This window comes from Natrix helvetica (genome assembly GCF_964273705.1).
Source record: "Natrix helvetica genome assembly, chromosome: Z".
NCBI classification, from domain to species: Eukaryota; Metazoa; Chordata; class Lepidosauria; order Squamata; family Natricidae; genus Natrix; species Natrix helvetica.
In genome coordinates this window covers 18,494,155-18,512,406 of record NC_138554.1, presented here as the reverse complement: position 1 = coordinate 18,512,406, position 18,252 = coordinate 18,494,155, and the positions used below count along the sequence as shown (strand labels likewise).

At 37.3% G+C, this 18,252-nt stretch overlaps 3 protein-coding genes across 3 annotated transcripts; all 3 read left to right on the top strand.

Moving 5' to 3' along the window:
• Positions 1-1,142: 1,142 nt before the first annotated feature.
• On the top strand, positions 1,143-2,099 carry LOC309401334 (olfactory receptor 10AG1-like; the record flags this gene model as incomplete). Its single annotated transcript, XM_081970401.1, has 1 exon — positions 1,143-2,099. The coding sequence occupies one exon, from the start codon at positions 1,143-1,145 to the stop codon at positions 2,097-2,099; it is 957 nt and encodes a 318-aa protein (XP_081826527.1).
• A 4,491-nt stretch (positions 2,100-6,590) lies between these two features.
• Positions 6,591-7,547, top strand: LOC309401333 (olfactory receptor 10A4-like; the record flags this gene model as incomplete). The annotated part of the gene is made up of 1 exon (XM_081970400.1): positions 6,591-7,547. One exon carries the CDS (start codon positions 6,591-6,593, stop codon positions 7,545-7,547), a length of 957 nt encoding a protein of 318 aa, XP_081826526.1.
• Positions 7,548-11,911: 4,364 nt separating this feature from the next.
• On the top strand, positions 11,912-12,868 carry LOC309401332 (olfactory receptor 10A4-like; the record flags this gene model as incomplete). Its single annotated transcript, XM_081970399.1, has 1 exon — positions 11,912-12,868. The coding sequence occupies one exon, from the start codon at positions 11,912-11,914 to the stop codon at positions 12,866-12,868; it is 957 nt and encodes a 318-aa protein (XP_081826525.1).
• Between the last annotated feature and the right edge of the window lie 5,384 nt (positions 12,869-18,252).

Here is an 18,252-nt window from a genome sequence, read left to right as displayed (position 1 = left end):
TATGCTTTAACCATGAAGTCTTTCAAACATGTAAATTTACATGCTGTGTCTCAATGGAAAAGGCCAGGAATAGCTGATCATTGGTGGTATGTAAGGGAACCAAATTACATATAATGGGAAATTAAGCCTCCTTTGATTTAAGTAACTTTTCTCCAATCTCTAATCTTTCCCTTATCATTTTTTTCTTCCTTTCAATTCTGTCTGATTCCCAGAGATTGCCTGGACAAATGGGTTTTTTTTTCAAAGTTTTTTTACAGAAGTGTTTTCCATTTCTCTCTTTCCTAAGACTGAGAGAAAATGATTGGCCAATGGTCACCCAGCTGCCTTTGCTCCTTGGGCTGGACTAGAATTCCTGATCTCCCAGTTTCTAGTTTGATGCTTTTAACCACTAATACTTTTTATTTCCTAACTGGACTATGAATGCAAAGTTTCCGAAGTTGAAGGGATGTATTTCAAAGGAAATGTGCAAAAATGTTTGTAATTGTTATTGAATTTTCATTATTTATAGTTTCCCTGAAATAGTAAGAAAAATTATTATGGCAGGGCAACCAATAAAAAAATGCACACATACATACACACTTGAGAGACCAAATTGAGAGTCCGAAAAGTACAGAGTTCTGAGAAAAGATCCTAGAATGGTTGTGTGATTCACTCAGCTAATATAATCACAAATAAATTAACCAGTCACTAAATTAAAATTGCAGCCTTTCTTTCCTATTTCCAAGGATTTAATCCAAATTACTAATTCTGAGTAATTCCAATTGAAAAATATATAGTTTCAGAAGGCTATATGACTATTATTAATTCTTCAGAAGAATTGTTTAATTCCTTATTTAGAATAGAACAGAGTACAACAACGGAGTTGGAAGGGAGCTTGAAGGTCTTCTTGTCCAATCCTCTGGTTAGGCAGGAAATCCTACACCATTTCAGACAAAGGGATATCCAACATCTTCTTAAAAACGTCCAGTGTTGGAGCATTCACAACTTCTGGAGGCAAGTAGTTGATTCTCTCCTTGATTAGTTTCCACCCATTGCTTCTTGTCCTCCCCTCAGATGCTTTGGAGAATATGTTGAATCCCTCTTCTTTGTGGCAGCCCCTTAATGTTAAATTTTTGTTTTCAGGCTTCCATCTTGATGATACCATGGAAAAAGACAACCAGTCCTGCATGACTGAATTTCTCCTGCTCGGCTTCTCAGATTTCAAGTCTATGGAAGAACTTGTGTTTGGTTTGGTTCTAATATTCTACCTCATGACTTTGATGGGCAACAGCCTTGTTTTGATCCTCACCATTGCCAGTCCCAGCCTTCACACCCCAATGTACTTCTTCCTGTGGAACTTGTCTTTCTTGGAAATTGGCTACACCTCCACCATCAGCCCGAAGATGCTAGTAAATGTTTTATCAGAAAACCAGACCATATCCTTTTGGGGCTGTGGATGTCAAATATGCTTCTTCCTTCTCTTTAGTGTTACTGAGTGTTGTCTTCTTTGTGCTATGGCATATGACCGCTATGTTGCAATTTGTCAGCCTTTGCAATACCCATATATCATGAATGACAAGAAATGTGCTAACCTAGCTGCCATCTCATGGGCCCTTGGTGCTTTTGGGGGCTTAGGGCAATCTATTTCAATCTTCACCCTTCCCTTCTGTGGGTCAAACAAAATCAGCCATTTCTTCTGTGATATCACGCCTGTTCTCAGATTGACTTCCATCGATACTTACAAAAATGAAGTGGCCAATGCCATACTAACTGTGGTATTTGCCTTGGTCCCCCTTTTGTTCATCCTCTTTACCTACATCCTCATCATCTCCTCTATTCTCACAATGCCAGTGGCCACGAACAGGCACAAAGCATTTTCCACTTGTTCCTCACATCTCACTGTTGTTCTTCTGTACTTTGGAACAATCACTGCTGCCTACATACAGCCCAACTCGGCAAATTCTCAGGACAACAACAGATTTCTTGCCTTACTCTACACAGTAGTTACCCCAAGTTTGAACCCCATCATTTACAGCTTAAGAAACAAAGAGTTAAAAGCTGCATTGAAAACATCAATAGCAAGGAAATGGGTCTTTTTCGGTAGAAATCCAGTATCATAATCCAATAATAATTGATACGATCCCATTATATATCAGTCAGTTTCATTTTTTTGAGAAATCATCATCTTAGCTACACATTTATGTGATAGATTGAACTCTAGAAAATGGCAGTGGCTGATTTTAGCCTTAATAGTAGAATGATTCAGATCCTGGGGTTGATTTTTTTAAACAAGGGGAGAGTCCTGAATAGCAATAGCAGTACCATTTAGACATATGCTGCTGCATAGTACTTTACAGCATTCTCTAAAAGGTTTACAAAGTCAGCATATTAACCCCAGTCATTTGGATCCTCATTTTATCCACCTACAGATGGAACTTTGAGCCTGTTGAGATCGAACTCCTGGCAGTGGGCAGAGTTAGCCTGCAATACTGCATTCTAACAACCGTGCCACCATGGCTCTTGAAAGGAAAGCTAAATTTATTATTATGATTGAATGCAAGAAAAAGGATTGTCTGGTTATTTTCTTGGAACAGTGATGCCAAAATCAAGTAGAAACTGACGCTGTAAGGATTCCCACAAGTGTTATATGACTTAAACCAAATATGTTTATAAATCTCTTTTATTATTATTATTGCATCAACACAACAATCAGATAGGAAGTAGATGTAACTAAAACATAGGAATAAACATTATCATGAATGTGACAATTTGTTTTCAATATGTATATTTACAAATATTTGCATGTATATTGTGCACACCCACTCACACACCCACACACTCTTATGTCCTCCTCCCCAACCCACTCCTAGCTTCCTCCCAATTTAATGCCAAATTATTGGGCAAACCGTCTCCAATATTCCCACTGATCTTTTCTGTATAATTATTCCCTCTAATTTCTGGCATCCTGTGTGTGGAAGAAGAAATGTCTCATCAGGTTTTCCTCAAATTAAATGCATATTAGTGCACTACAATACAAGAATTTGAGTAAATTGCAAAAAGATATATAATAGCAACATGTTATGATATTTATGTATTTAATAAAATAATCGTACCAATGAATAAAATAAAATAAACCTTGTGCCTCATTCTCACCTTCTCTGAGCTATTTGTTTAGTAGGAGAACAACTGAGCAGAAAATAAATAACCACATTATATCTATTTTTAATTATAAGAATCTTGGGGTTAAATTTATTTAACTGCACAGCAACGAGAGGAGAAATAATACCATATTTATTCTAAACCATAAAGCCATTATTTATTTGTCTATTTATTCAAATTTTCAATGGACAATTTATATACAGATGCTCTTGTTTTAGCAAGTAGGAAACTTAAATTGTAGTAACGTTTACAGCATTGAGAAAAAGAGTTAAGCTTTGAATATAAATTAAAATTAACAGTACAATTTCTTTTTAATATAATTTTTATTTCATTTTATAACATAAAAGTTCCATTTTTAGTTCAACGGTATGTTGTCTGGATAAATATTTTTTTAGGAAATAATACTAATGTTTACAACAATAACCATAACCTTGGTATTAGTTCTGTAATTATAATAGTAATCATTATTATACTATTGCTTGTCCATTTTAACAAAACTCCCTTGTATCATTAGTCCTTATCTAATCTCAACATGTTTCTAACTTCTGTTTTTATTAACTAGCTATTGATAAAATAAGTCCCATGTCAAAAAGTATTCTGTTTCTTCCTTTTCCTTAATTGTAAGTGTTAGTCTATCCATTTCTGCAAATTTAAATCACATTTTCATTCTTTAGGGATTTCTTCACTCTTCCAGTGTTTTGCAAATACAATTCTAACTGCAGTTAATACATGTAGGATCAAATATGTATTCTCCTTATTATACTTATCTGGTAAAATGCCCAACCAGAACCAGCTGGATATTTGCATTCTTTTAACAGGTCGTTAAGGTCACCTGGAAATTTATCTATGACATCAAGGTCACCTGTGTGGTGCAAATTAGTGTGGGGCCTTCTTGGAACTGTTGAAAAGACTGGGATGTAGATTGGAGATAGATGATGTTGTATCGGTCTCCCTCTGTTGAGAGATGGCTGTTTAATTTTGACATAGATAGCCTCTTTAAAAAAGCACCACCACCGAAAGCAATATTTTCTTTGTACATTGTAAATAGAGTGTATGCTATGTGTATAATCCACCGTAAACAACTTCCTTATCCTTCTGATATGAAAATCAGAGGGGTTCGCATGATGTCACATAATATGAAAATAATTTCAAAAGATTACAGAGTATTAAGCAGCCTAAATGACACAGATGTCCATGAAAATATTCCATATCAGTGCAACTGTGGTTTCCCTTAGTCTTTCACAGTAAGCGTGTATCACAAAGGGTTGCATAAAGCCACATGGAGATAATAGATGATGATGGCCAGGAGGAAGAGTTCAGTTCCTGTCATAAGTCCCGGGAAGCAGAGTTGTAACAGCCAGAAAAAGAAATAGAACCACATTCTCTCATGAGATTCTCCAGCATTTCTAATAAAAAGAGATTTATTGAAAATGGGAGAAACTTTAGGCAAGAGTAACGGATGGCCATATTTAAATTAGAAGAGCTAACTATTTGCCTTTGTCACTCACTGGTTGAGATCCTTGTACAGTTCATAATATTTTTGTCTTGTGAACAAGAAAATGATTAGCTAATTTTTATAACATTTCATTTAGAAACCGTGGTGGCGCAGCCTACAATGCAGCATTGTAGGGTAATTCTGCTGACTGCTGGCTACTAGCAGTTCAGCAGTTCGCGTCTCACTGGCTCAAGGTTGATTCAGCCTTCCATCCTTCCAAGGTTGGTAATATGACAACCCGGATTGTTGGGGGCAATATGCTGACTCTGTAAACTGCTTAGAGGGGGTTGTAAAAGCCCCGTGAAGTGGTGCAGAAGTCTGCTATTGCTATTCATTCTTTTGTTTGCCAAATGCACATAGCTACCCATCTTACCCAAATAAATGAATAGCTAACACAGTATAAAAACTAAAAGCAACAGCAATTAAAAAGATTGGGGCTCCCTGCCATATGAGGATCTAAGATCCTGTTCCTGAGGATGAAGGAAGAACAAAAATTTTCAAGGCTTTCCTGAAGAGCAAGAAAATCTTCCTTCTGGTTCAAGTTGTCCTCTAGTATTCTTTTACCAAATCTCCAGGGCTTCTGTCATGAGACCTTATTAGAGAACTTAGGTCTCCAGGCTCCCTGGAGATTTGAATCCTCTAGGATCCAGTGGCTCCTTAACATCTTTGAAGTGGGTTTATATAAACGGCCTCCATAATATCAACCATTTGTTTTCCAGAGGAAAGAATATATGAAGGTTCTTCTATGGTAGAGGAATATTCAGATTGTTACATTGCCAGCGAATATTACTCAATTTCACGCTTTCCTTAAGAAGAAATATCCCCTCTCTCTAAAAAATGATCAGAAAAGGTTTGACAAAGTAAGATCATACTTTATAACTTGGTTCTTCATTTTATGTAACTTTATGAAGTTTTATTTTCAAAGGATATTCAGTGAAACGTTAAGAGAGTTTTATTGTCAGCATTTCAATGATGCTTTAACATTAAGAATTAATTTTCCTTTGATCTAAGTCACTTTCCCTCGCAATCTCCAATCCTTCCTTTATTTTTTTCCTCCTTATGTTTAATCCTATCTGATTTCCAGACACTTCCTGGACAAATCTGTTCAATTTTCTTTGCAAGATTTTTGCAATTTCATGAGAAGATATTTTTATTTTCAGAGGATGTTCGGTGGAATATTAAGATAATTTTATTGTCAGCTTTTCACTTATGCTTTAACCATGAAGTCTTTCAAACATGTAAATTTACATGCTGTGTCTCAATGGAAAAGGCCATTCAACATGTAACAGCTGATCATTTGTGGTATGTAAGGGAACCAAATTACATATAATGGGAAATTAAGCTTCCTTTGATTTAAGTAACTTTTCTCCAATCTTTCCCTTATCATTTTTTTCTTCCTTTCAATTCTGACTGATTCCCAGAGATTGTCTGGACAAATGGGGTTTTTTTGCAAAGTTTTTTTACAGAAGTGTTTTACATTTCTCTCTTTCCTAAGACTGAGAGAAAATGATTGGCCAATGGTCACCCAGCTGCCTTTGCTCTTTGGGCTGGACTAGAATTCCCTATCTCCCAGTTTCTAGTTTGATGCTTTTAACCACAAATACTTTTTATTTCCTAACTGGACTATGAATGCAAAGTTTCCGAAGTTTAAGGGATGTATTTCAAAGGAAATGTGTAAAAATGTTTTTAATTGTTATTGAATTTTCATTATTTATAGAATCCCTGAAGAGTAAGAAAAATTATTACATGGCAGGGCAACCAATAAAAAATACACACATACATACACACTTGAGGACCAAATTGAGAGTCTAAGAACTATGGAGTTCAAAGAAAAGATGCTAGAGTGGTTGTATGATTCACTCAGCTAATATAATCACAAATAAATTCCCTCTTCTTTGTGGCAGCCCCTTAATGTTCCTTTTTTGTTTTGTTTTCAGGCTTCCATCTGGATAATACCATGGAAAAAGACAACCAGTCCTGCTTGACTGAATTTCTCCTACTTGGCTTCTCAGATTTCAAGTCTGTGGAAGAACTTGTGTTTGGTTTGGTTCTAATATTCTACCTCATGACTTTGATGGGCAACAGCCTGGTTTTGATCCTCACCATTGCCAGTCCCAGCCTTCACACCCCAATGTACTTCTTCCTGTGGAACTTGTCTTTCTTGGAAATTGGCTACACCTCCACCATCAGCCCGAAGATGCTAGTAACTTTGTTATCAAAGAACCAGACCATATCCTTTTGGGGATGTGGGTGTCAAATATGCTTCTTCGTTCTCTTTATTGTCACTGAGTGTTGTCTTCTTTGCGCTATGGCATATGATCGCTATGTTGCAATTTGTCAGCCCTTACAATACCCGTATATCATGAACGACAAGAAATGTGCTAATCTAGCTGTCATCTCATGGGCCATTGGTGCTTTTGTGAGTTTGGGGCAATCTATTTCAATCTTCACCCTTCCCTTCTGTGGGTCAAACAAAATCAGCCATTTCTTCTGTGATATCATGCCTGTTCTCAGATTGACTTCCATCGATACTTACAAAAATGAAGTGGCTAATGCCATACTAACTGTGGTATTTGTCTTGATCCCCCTTTTGTTCATCCTCTTTACCTACATCCTCATCATCTCCTCTATTCTCACAATGCCAGTGGCCACGAACAGGCACAAAGCATTTTCCACTTGCTCCTCACATCTCACTGTTGTTCTCCTGTACTATGGAACAATAATTGCTGCCTACATACAGCCCAACTCGGCAAATTCTCAGGACAACAACAGGTTTCTTGCCTTACTCTACACAGTAGTCACCCCAAGTTTGAACCCCATCATTTACAGCTTGAGAAACAAAGAGTTAAAAGCTGCATTGAAAACATCAATAGCAAGGAAATGGGTCTTTTTCAGTAGAAATCCAGTATCATAATCCAATAATAATTGGTAACATCCCATTATATATCAATCAGTTTCATTTTTTTGAGAAATCATCATCTTAGGTACATATTTATGCGATAGATTGCACTCTAGAAAATGGCAGTGGCTGATTTTAGCCTTAATAGTAGAATGATTCAGATCTTGGGGTTGATTTTTTTTAACAAGGGGAGAGTCCTGAATAGCAATAGCAGTACCATTTAGACATATGCTGCTGCATAGCGCTTTACAGCATTCTCTAAAAGGTTTACAAAGTCAGCATATTACCCCTAGTCATTTGGATCCTCATTTTATCTACCTACAGATGGAACTTTGAGCCTGTTGAGATCAAACTCCTGGCAGTGGGCAGAGTTAGCCTGCAATACTGCATTCTAACCACGGTGCCACCATGGCTCTTGAAAGGAAAGCTAAATTTATTATTATGATTGAATGCAAGAAAAAGGATTGTCTGGTTATTTTCTTGGAACAGTGATGCCAAAATCAAGTAGAAACTGACGCTGTAAGGATTCCCACAAGTGTTATATGACTTAAACCAAATATGTTTATAAATCTCCTTTATTATTGATATTGCATCAACACAACAATCAGATAGGAAGTAGATGTAACTAAAACATAGGAATAAACATTATGAATGTGACAATTTGTTTTCAGTATGTATATTTACAAATATTTGCATGTATATTGTGCACACCCACACTCACTCACACACCCACACACTCTTATGTCCTCCTCCCCAACCCACTCATAGCTTTCTCCCAATTTAATGCCAAATTATTGGGCAAACCGTCTCCAATATTCCCACTGATCTTTTCTGTATAATTATTCCCTCTAATTTCTGGCATCCTGTGTGTGGAAGAAGAAATGTCTCATCAGGTTTTCCTCAAATTAAATGCATATTAGTGCACTACAATACAAGAATTTGAGTAAATTGCAAAAAGATATATAATAGCAACATATTATGATATTTATGTTTACAGCATGTAGAAAAAGAGTTAAGCTTTGAATATAAATTAAAATTAATAGTACAATTTCTTTTTTAATATAATTTTTATTTTATTTTATAACATAAAAGTTCCATTTTTAGTTCAACAGTGTGTTGTCTGGATAAATATTTTTTTTAGGAAATAATAATAATGTTTACAGCAATATTAATAACATTGGTATTAGTTCTGTAATTATAACAGTAATCATTATTATACTATTGCTTGTCCATTTTAACAAAACTCATTTGTATCATTAGTCCTTATCTAATCTCAACATGTTTCTAACTTCTGTTTTTATTAACTAGCTATTGATAAAATAAGTCCCATGTCAAAAAGTATTATGTTTCTTCCTTTTCCTTAATTGTAAGTGTTAGTCTATCCATTTCTGCAAATTTAAATCATATTTTCATTCTGTAGGGATCTCTTCACACTTCCAGTGTTGTGCAAATACAATTCTAACTGCAGTTAATACATGTAGGATCAAATATGTATTCTACTTTTTATACTTATCTGGTAAAATGCCCAACAAAAACCTGCTGTATATTTGCATTCTTTTAACAGGTTGTTAAGGTCACCTGGAGGTTTATCTATGACATCAAGGTCACCTATGTGGTGCAAATGAGTGTGGGGCCTTCTTGGAACTGTTGAAAAGACTGGGATGCAGATTGGAGATAGATGATGTTGTATCGGTCTCCCTCTGTTGAGAGACGGCTGTTTAATTTTGACATAAATGGCCTCTTTAAAAAAGCACCTTTGAGACTCCACCGAAAGCAATATTTTCTTTGTATATTGTTTATAGAGTGTATGCTATGTGTATAATCCCACCGTAAACAGCTTCCTTATCCTTCTGATATGAAAATCAGAGGGGTCCGCATGATGTCACACAATATGAAAAGAATTTCAAAAGATTACAGAGTATTAAGCAGCCTAAATGACAGAGATGTCCATGAAAATATTCCATATCAGTGCAACTGTGGTTTCCCTTAGTCTTTCACAATAAGCGTGTATCACAAAGGGTTGCATAAAGCCACATGGAGATCATAGATGATGATGGCCAGGAGGAAGAGTTCAGTTCCTGTCATAGTCCCCAGGAAGCAGAGTTGTAACAGCCAGAAAAAAGAAATTCTCTCATGAGATTCTCCAGCGTTTCAAACAAAAAGAGATTTATTGAAAATGGGAGAAGCTTTAGGCAAGAATAACATATGGCCATTTTTACATTAGAAGAGCTAACTATTTGCCTTTGTCACTCACTGGTTGAGATCCTTGTACAGTTCATAATATATTTGTCTTGTGAACAAGAAAATGATTAGCTAATTTTTATAACATTTCATTTAGAAACCCTGGTGGCGCAGCCTACAATGCAGCATTGTAGGCTAATTCTGCTGACTGCTGTCTACTAGCAGTTCAGCAGTTCGAGTCTCACTGGCTCAAGGTTGATTTAGCCTTCCATCCTTCCAAGGTTGGTAATATGACAACCCGGATTGTTGGGGGCAATATGCTGACTCTGTAAACTGCTTAGAGGGGGTTGTAAAAGCCCCGTGAAGTGGTGCAGAAGTCTGCTATTGCTATTCATTCTTTTATTTGACAAATGCACATAGCTACCCATCTTACCTAAACAAATGAATAGCTAACGCAGTATAAAAACTTAAAGCAACAGCAATTAAAAAGATTGAGGCTCCATGCAATATAATTCAAAATGCCCATATGAGGATCTACTCAGATCCTGTCCCTGGGGATGAAAGAAAAACAAACATTTTCAAGGCTTTCAGGAAGAGCAAGAAAATCTTCCTTCTGGTTCAAGTTCTCCTCTAGTATTCTTTTACCAAATCCCCAGAATGAGTCCTTGGGCTTCTGTCGTGAGACCTTATTAGAGAACTTAGGCCTCCAGTCTCCCTTGAGATTTGAATCCTCTAGGATCCAGTGGCTCCTTAGCATCTTTGAGGTGGGTTTATATAAACAGCCTCCATAATATCAACCATTTATTTTCCAGAGGAAAGCATATATGAAGATTCCTCTATGGTAGAGGAATATTCAGATTGTTACATTGCCAGCGAATATTACACAATTTCAGGCTTTCCTTAAGAAGAAATATCCCATCTCTCTAAAAAATAATCAGAAAAGGTTTGACAAAGTAAGATCATACTTTATAACTTGGTTCTTCATTTTATGTAACTTTATGAAGTTTTATTTTCAAAGGATATTCAGTGAAACGTTAAGAGAGTTTTATTGTCAGAATTTCAGTGATGCTTTAACATTTAAGACTTCTGATCCTGGGACCCAACATGCCTAAAATTGTATGTTTTGTTGGCCTGTCTAGATGGAGAAGATAATTTGATATGTTAAAGGGATGGCTGATCATTGACAATATACAATGGAAACTAGGTGCAGCTAATGGGAAATTAATTTTGATCTAAGCCACTTTTTTTTTCCAATTTCCAATCCTTCCTTTATTTTTTTCCTCCTTATGTTCAATCCTATCTGATTCCCAGACACTTCCTGGACAAATCTCTTCAGTTTTCTTTACAAGATTTTTTGCAACTTCATGAGAAGATATTTTTATTTTCAGAGGATGTTCAGTGGAATATTAAGATAATTTTATTGTCAGCTTTTCACTTATGCTTTAACCATTAAGTCTTTCAAACATGTAAATTTAGACGCTGTGTCTCAATGGAAAAGGCCTTTCAACATGTAACAGGAATAGCTGATCATTGGTGGTATGTAAGGGAACACAATTACATATAATGGGAAATTACGCCTCCTTTGATTTAAGTAATTTTCCCCAATCTCCAATCTTTCCCGTACCCTTTTTTTCTTCCTTTCAATTCTGTCTGATTCCCAGAGATTGCCTGGAGAAATGGTTTTTTTTTCAAGTTTTTTTCCAGAAGTGTTTTACGCTTGTCTCTTTCCTATGACTGAGAGAAAATGATTGGCCAATGGTCACCCAGCTGCCTTTGTGTCTTGAGCTGGACTAGAATTCCCGATCTCCCAGTTTTTAGTTTGATGCTTGTAACCAGTAATACTTTTTATTTCCTAACTGGACTATGAATGCAAAGTTTCCGAAGTTTAAGGGTTGTATTTCAAAGGAAATGTGTAAAAATGTTTTTAATTGTTATTGAATTTTCATTATTTATAGAATCCATGAAAGAGTAACAAAAATTATTATATGGCAGGGCAACCAATAAAAAAATATACACACATACATACACATGTGAAGGACCAAATTGAGAGTCTAAGAACTATGGAGTTCTGAGAAAAGATCCTAGAGTGGTTGTGTGATTCACTCAGCTAATATAATCACAAATAAATTCCCTCTTCTTTGTGGCAGCCCCTTAATGTTCCTTTTTTTTTCTTTTCAGGCTTCCATCTGGATGATACCATGGAAAAAGACAACCAGTCCTGCATGACTGAATTTCTCCTACTCGGCTTCTCAGATTTCAAGTCTATGGAAGAACTTGTGTTTGGTTTGGTTCTAATATTCTACCTCATGACTTTGATGGGCAACAGCCTGGTTTTGATCCTCACCATTGCCAGTCCCACCCTTCACACCCCAATGTACTTCTTCCTGTGGAACTTGTCTTTCTTGGAAATTGGCTACACCTCCACCATCAGCCCGAAGATGTTAGTAACTTTGTTATCAAAGAACCAGACCATATCCTTTTGGGGCTGTGGGTGTCAAATATGCTTCTTCCTTCTTTTTAGTGTCACTGAGTGTTGTCTTCTTTGCGCTATGGCATATGACCGCTATGTTGCAATTTGTCAGCCCTTACAATACCTATATATCATGAACGACAAGAAATGTGCTAATCTAGCTGCCATCTCATGGGCCATTGGTGCTTTTGTGAGTTTGGGACAATCTATTTCAATCTTCACCCTTCCCTTCTGTGGGTCAAACAAAATCAGCCATTTCTTCTGTGATATCATGCCTGTTCTCAGATTGACTTCCATCGATACTTACAAAAATGAAGTGGCTAATGCCATACTAACTGTGGTATTTGTCTTGGTCCCCCTTTTGTTCATCCTCTTTACCTACCTCCTCATCATCTCCTCTATTCTTACAATGCCAGTGGCCATGAATAGGCACAAAGCATTTTCCATTTGTTCCTCACATCTCACTGTTGTTCTCCTGTACTATGGAACAATCATTGCTGCCTACATACAGCCCAACTCGGCAAATTCTCAGGACGACAACAGATTTCTTGCCCTACTCTACACAGTAGTGACCCCAAGTTTGAACCCCATCATTTACAGCTTGAGAAACAAAGAGTTAAAAGCTGCATTGAAAACATCAATAGCAAGGAAATGGGTCTTTTTCGGTAGAAATCCAGTATCATAATCCAATAATAATTGATAAGATCCCATTATATATCAATCAGTTTCATTTTTTTGAGAAATTATCATTTTAGGTATATATTTATGCGATAGATTGCACTCTAGAAAATGGCAGTGGCTGATTTTAACCTTAATAGTAGAATAATTCAGATCTTGGGGTTGATTTTTTAAAACAAGGGATGTGTCCTGAACAGCAACAGCAGTAGCATTTAGACATATGCTGCTGCATAGTGATTTATAGTATTCTCTAAAAGGTTAACAGTGTCAGCATATTACCCCCAATCATTTGGATCCTCATTTTATCCAACTACAGATGGAACTTTGAGCCTGTTGAGATTGAACTCCTGGCAGTGGGCAGAGTTAGCCTGCAATACTGCATTCTAACCACGGTGCCACCATGGCTCTTGAAGGGAAAGCTAAATTTATTATTATGATTGAATGCAAGAAAAAGGATTGTCTGGTTATTTTCTTGGAACAGTGATGCCAAAATCTAGTAGAAACTGACGCTGTAAGGATTCCCACAAGTGATATATGACTTAAACCAAATATGCTTATAAATCTCTTTTATTATTTTTGTTGCATCAACACAACATTCAGAAGGAAGTAGGTGTAACTAAAACAGAGAAATAACATTATCAGGAAAGTGGCAATTTGTTTTCAGTATGTAGATTTAAATATATTTGGAGATATACTGTACACACACCAGTGGTGTGTTGCAGGTGATACGCCCCGGTACGGTTGTACCAGAGCCTGCCCGGGGAGCCCATCCACCTGCCCGCACTCCTAACCTGTCTTTAAACCCTTCGGCACTTCCACGCATTGTTATGGTGCATACAGCGCCTGTGCAATGCTCTGCTGAGCAGCTGGAGTGTCACGGAGGCATCGCTGGATGGTAAGATGCATGCGCACATGTGCAGGTGCTGTGCATGCATTCATGTGGAGGACCCCAGGCCCCGTTTCAACTGTACCAGTTGCAACAGGATCTGGATCTCACCACTGACCCCCCTACACACATTTTTTCCCTTCCTCAACCCACTCATAGCTTTCTCCCAATTGAATGCCAAATTATTGGGCAAACCATCTCCAATATTCCCACTGATCTTTTCTGTATAATTATTCCCTCTAATTTCAGAGATGCTGTGTGTGGAAGAAGAAATGTCTCGTCAGGTTTTGCTGAAATTAAATGCAAATTAGTGCACTACAATGCAAGGATTTGAGTAAATTGCAAATAGATATATAATAGCAACATATTATGATATTTATGTATTTAATAAAATAATCATACAAATAAATAAAATAAAATAAACCTTGTGCCTCATTCTCACCTTCTCTGAGCTATTCGCGACATGGCTCCTCCTTCTTCCTAAAGTTGTATGTTTTATTGGTCTGTCTAGATGGAAAAGATAATTCGATATGTTAGAGGAATAGCTGATCTTGATGATATAACATGGAGACAAGATGCAACTAATGGGAAATTAATTTTCCTTTGATCTAAGCCACTTGTCTCCAATATCCAATCCTCCCCTTATTTTTCTCTCTTCTTTTATTCAATCCTATCCGATTCACAGACACTTCCTGGACAAATCTCTTCAGTTTTCTTTGCAAGATTTTTCAGAAATGTTTTGCCCTGGTCTCTTTTCTAAAGCTGAGAGAAAATGACAGGCCCAAGGCAGAGGTGATACTCAGCTGGTTTTCAGACAGAATCATAAATATTTTAACACCTTTGAAATACATTTTTCTATATCTGAATATTTGTGCTAGTATTCCAAATAGGAGTCCCTTCAGATTTCATTCTGCTAATCATTGCCAACTGTAGTGGACAGTACTCATTTCTGTTTCAAGAACATTGAGCCAGCGCTATCTGAAACCTTTCCAACATAATGTCACAGAGCACGGTTATCTTTCCATTGAAGTATCACATATTTATCTATTTGTCTTAGAATGCATTCGAACTGCTAAGTGCACAAGAGCTGGGGCAAGTAATGGGAGCTCATCCTATTGTGTGGCACTAGGGTCTCGAACCCAGGTTGCCAGCTTTCCAGCCAATAAGGTCAGCATCTTTAAACCACTGCACTACTGCACCACTCCTGCAGAGGTGGGTTCCTACCGGTTCAGATTGGTTCAGCCGAGAAGGTAGTAACTTGGCCAGCCACACCCCCGAACTGGTTCTATCAGTAGCGCTATAGGCACCCAAATTAGTAACAGAAACTATCATATTGTAGTTGTATTGTGTTGGGTGGAAGAAAGGCTCATCCAATCTAAATGCACACATGTACTCTCACAATAAAGGTATCAATTCAGAATTGATATGGTAGACTAACCAATTTAAAAAATGATCATATAGACCTGAAGGACCAAATTGAGAGCTTGAGGACAATTCAGTTCTGGGAAAAAAATTTAGAATGATTCTGTGATTCACTAAGGTGATATATAATCACAATTAAATTTACAGGACAGAAAAGTAAATTTTCATGCTTCCTTTCCTATTTCCAAGGATTTAATCCATATTACTGTTTCACAGTAATACAAAGAAAGCAGGATATAGGTATAAATTCTAAAGAATTTTAATAATTGTTTAATTATTCAATGTTTCTTTTCTCTTTTGAGGTTACTATGTGTATGATACCATGGAAAAAGACAACCAGTCCTGCATGACTGAATTTCTCCTGTTCGGCTTCTCAGATTTCAAGTCTATGGAAGAATTTGTGTTTTGTTTGGTTCTAATATTCTACCTCATAGCCTTGATGGGCAACAGCCTGGTTTTGTTCCTCACCATTGCCAGTCCCACCCTTCACACCCCAATGTACTTCTTCCTCCGGAAGTTGTCCTTTTTGGAAATTGGCTACACACCCACCATCAGCCCAAAGATGTTAGTGATTCTGCTCTCAAAAAAACCAAACAATATCCTTCTGGATGTCAAATGTGCTTCTTCCTTCTCTTTAGTGTCACTGAGTATTGTCTTCTTTGTGCTATGGCATATGACCGTTATGCTGCCATTTGCAAACCCTTGCAATACCCCTCTATCATGAACTACAAGAAATGTGTGAAACTAGCTGCCATCTCACGGATCTTTGGAATTTCCATGTGTTTAGGGGAATCTATTTCAATCTTCACCCTTCCCTTCTGTGGTTCAAACAGAATCAGCCATTTCTTCTGTGATCTTATGTCTGTTCTGACAGTGACTTCCATCAATACTTACAAAAATGAAGTGGCCATTGCCACACTGACTGTAGTATTTGGCCTGGTTCCCCTTTTACTCATTGTTTTTTCCTACCTCATCATCATCTCCACTATTCCCACAATGCCAATGGCCAGGAACAGGCACAAAGCGTTTTCCACTTGTTTTTCACATCTCATTGTTGTTTTCATTTTCTTTGGAACCATCATTGTTACCTACATTCATCCCAATTCAGAATCTTCTGTGGATGATAACAGGATCCTTGCCCTGGTCTATACAGTAGTGACACCAAGCCTGAACCTCATCATTTACAGATTGAGGAATGAAGAGATAAAAACTGCATTCAAAACATTAGTGTCAAGGAAATGGGTTTCCTTTAGGTTATAATTCAATGTAACAATCCAATAATAATTGATAAGATTCTTTTGCATCAATCATTCTTCTCTTCAACAATCACCATCTTATCCACGTATTAATGGTATAGAAGGAACTCTGGAAAATGCCATTACTCTCATCTCTGGAATGATTCCCATCAGAGGTAGAGTTAATAAGAGATGAGATCTGAAAGAAAAGCAGAATTTATTATGATTGTATGCTAGAAAAGTATTGATTAGCCATTTTCTTAGAACAATAATGTCAACAGGAGCCATAAGGAACAGAGGCCATTAGGATTCCCATGTGTGATATATTGACTTAAATCACATATGCTTATAAATTTATTTTTTTGATTATTAGTACATCAACACAATAATACGACAGCAAGTAGATGGAACTACAATATAGAAAAGAAATGTTATTGTTAGTATCATCTTCCTAGCCTTATTCCTGCAAGGGCAGAATCTAATTTTTGGATTGGCGAACACTATCATGAGAAGGGGAATGGGATGGCTCAGTGGTTAAGACACTGAGCTTGTCAATCTGAAGGTCGGCAGTTCAGCGATTCAAATCCCTAACGCCACATCATGGAGTGAGCACCCATTATTTGCCACAGCTTCTGTCAACCTAGCAGTTCAAAAGCATGTAAAAATGAAAGTAGAAAAATAGGAACCACCTTGGTGGGAAGGTAACAGCATTCCATGCGTCTTTGGCACCTAGTCATGCTGAGCACATGCCCCCTAGAGTTGGGAGTGACTAGCACATATGTGCAAGGGGAACCTTTATCTTTACCTTATCTTGCACGATCAAAGGAGCATCTGGGTCCATCTGAACAATTTTTTGGGACATTTTTTTATTGTATTTAATTAAACAAAAACACAAAAAAAAACATTCTTCATTACATCTTGTAGAAAGCATGTTGATTGGTTACAAATAAATTTCATGCATTACTACCACAATCATTCTTTATACACCCTTCATATTTCTGATTTACATTTTAGATAGAAAATCTTTATATATTTTGACATCAATGTACCCTCATTGTCATTTAGCTATAATTATTTAAACATGCTTTTATCTGAAATCATTTGTATTTAAAGACACAACCACCTACTGGCATTCATTAGCTATTCCTATAAACCTCCAATAATTACCCTTTTATAGCATATTCCATTTTTTATTGCTTTTACCAATGCCAACACATGTAAATATCATTAAACATTATCCATTAACATTTCCTTATTATTATTGTAGTTATCTAAAGAAAAAAGAAAAAAAATTTAAACCATTTGTATCACATCTCCTCTCCTCCAACCCAGGAAAAATTACATCTTTATAATAAAATCTAAACAAAAGTTTGTTACCGTGTTTCCCCGAAAATACGCCAGGGGCTTATATTTTTTTGACCCACGAAATATGGCCTTGGGCTTATTAAAGGGGAGGGCTTATTATTTTTGGGTTGCCGGGCGGCTGCTCCCTTGTGACTGGGTTCCCGAAGAGCCGGGCACAGCCTCAGGGTCGAATGGCTGTGTTGCGCTGTCGCAGCAGCAACGCAGCAGCCATGAGGTGACCAAGCTTATGAGCAGCCGCCCGGCAACCCCCCTTTCCAGCCGGGTACAGCGCCGCTGACCGACCTAGCAGTACCCAGAAGGCACCAAGCAACGCGAGCGCCTGTTCGCCGCCCTCCGCCTCCCGTGGCTTGGTGCCTTCGGAATGCCCCTAGGTGAGTGAATGGGGCTCTGCATGGCTGGAGGGGAGTTCGCAGCGGCTTTTCCTCTCCCCGCTCACGCGAAGGGCATCTGTGCTGCTGGCGCCGTCCGCCGCTTGGTTTTTTT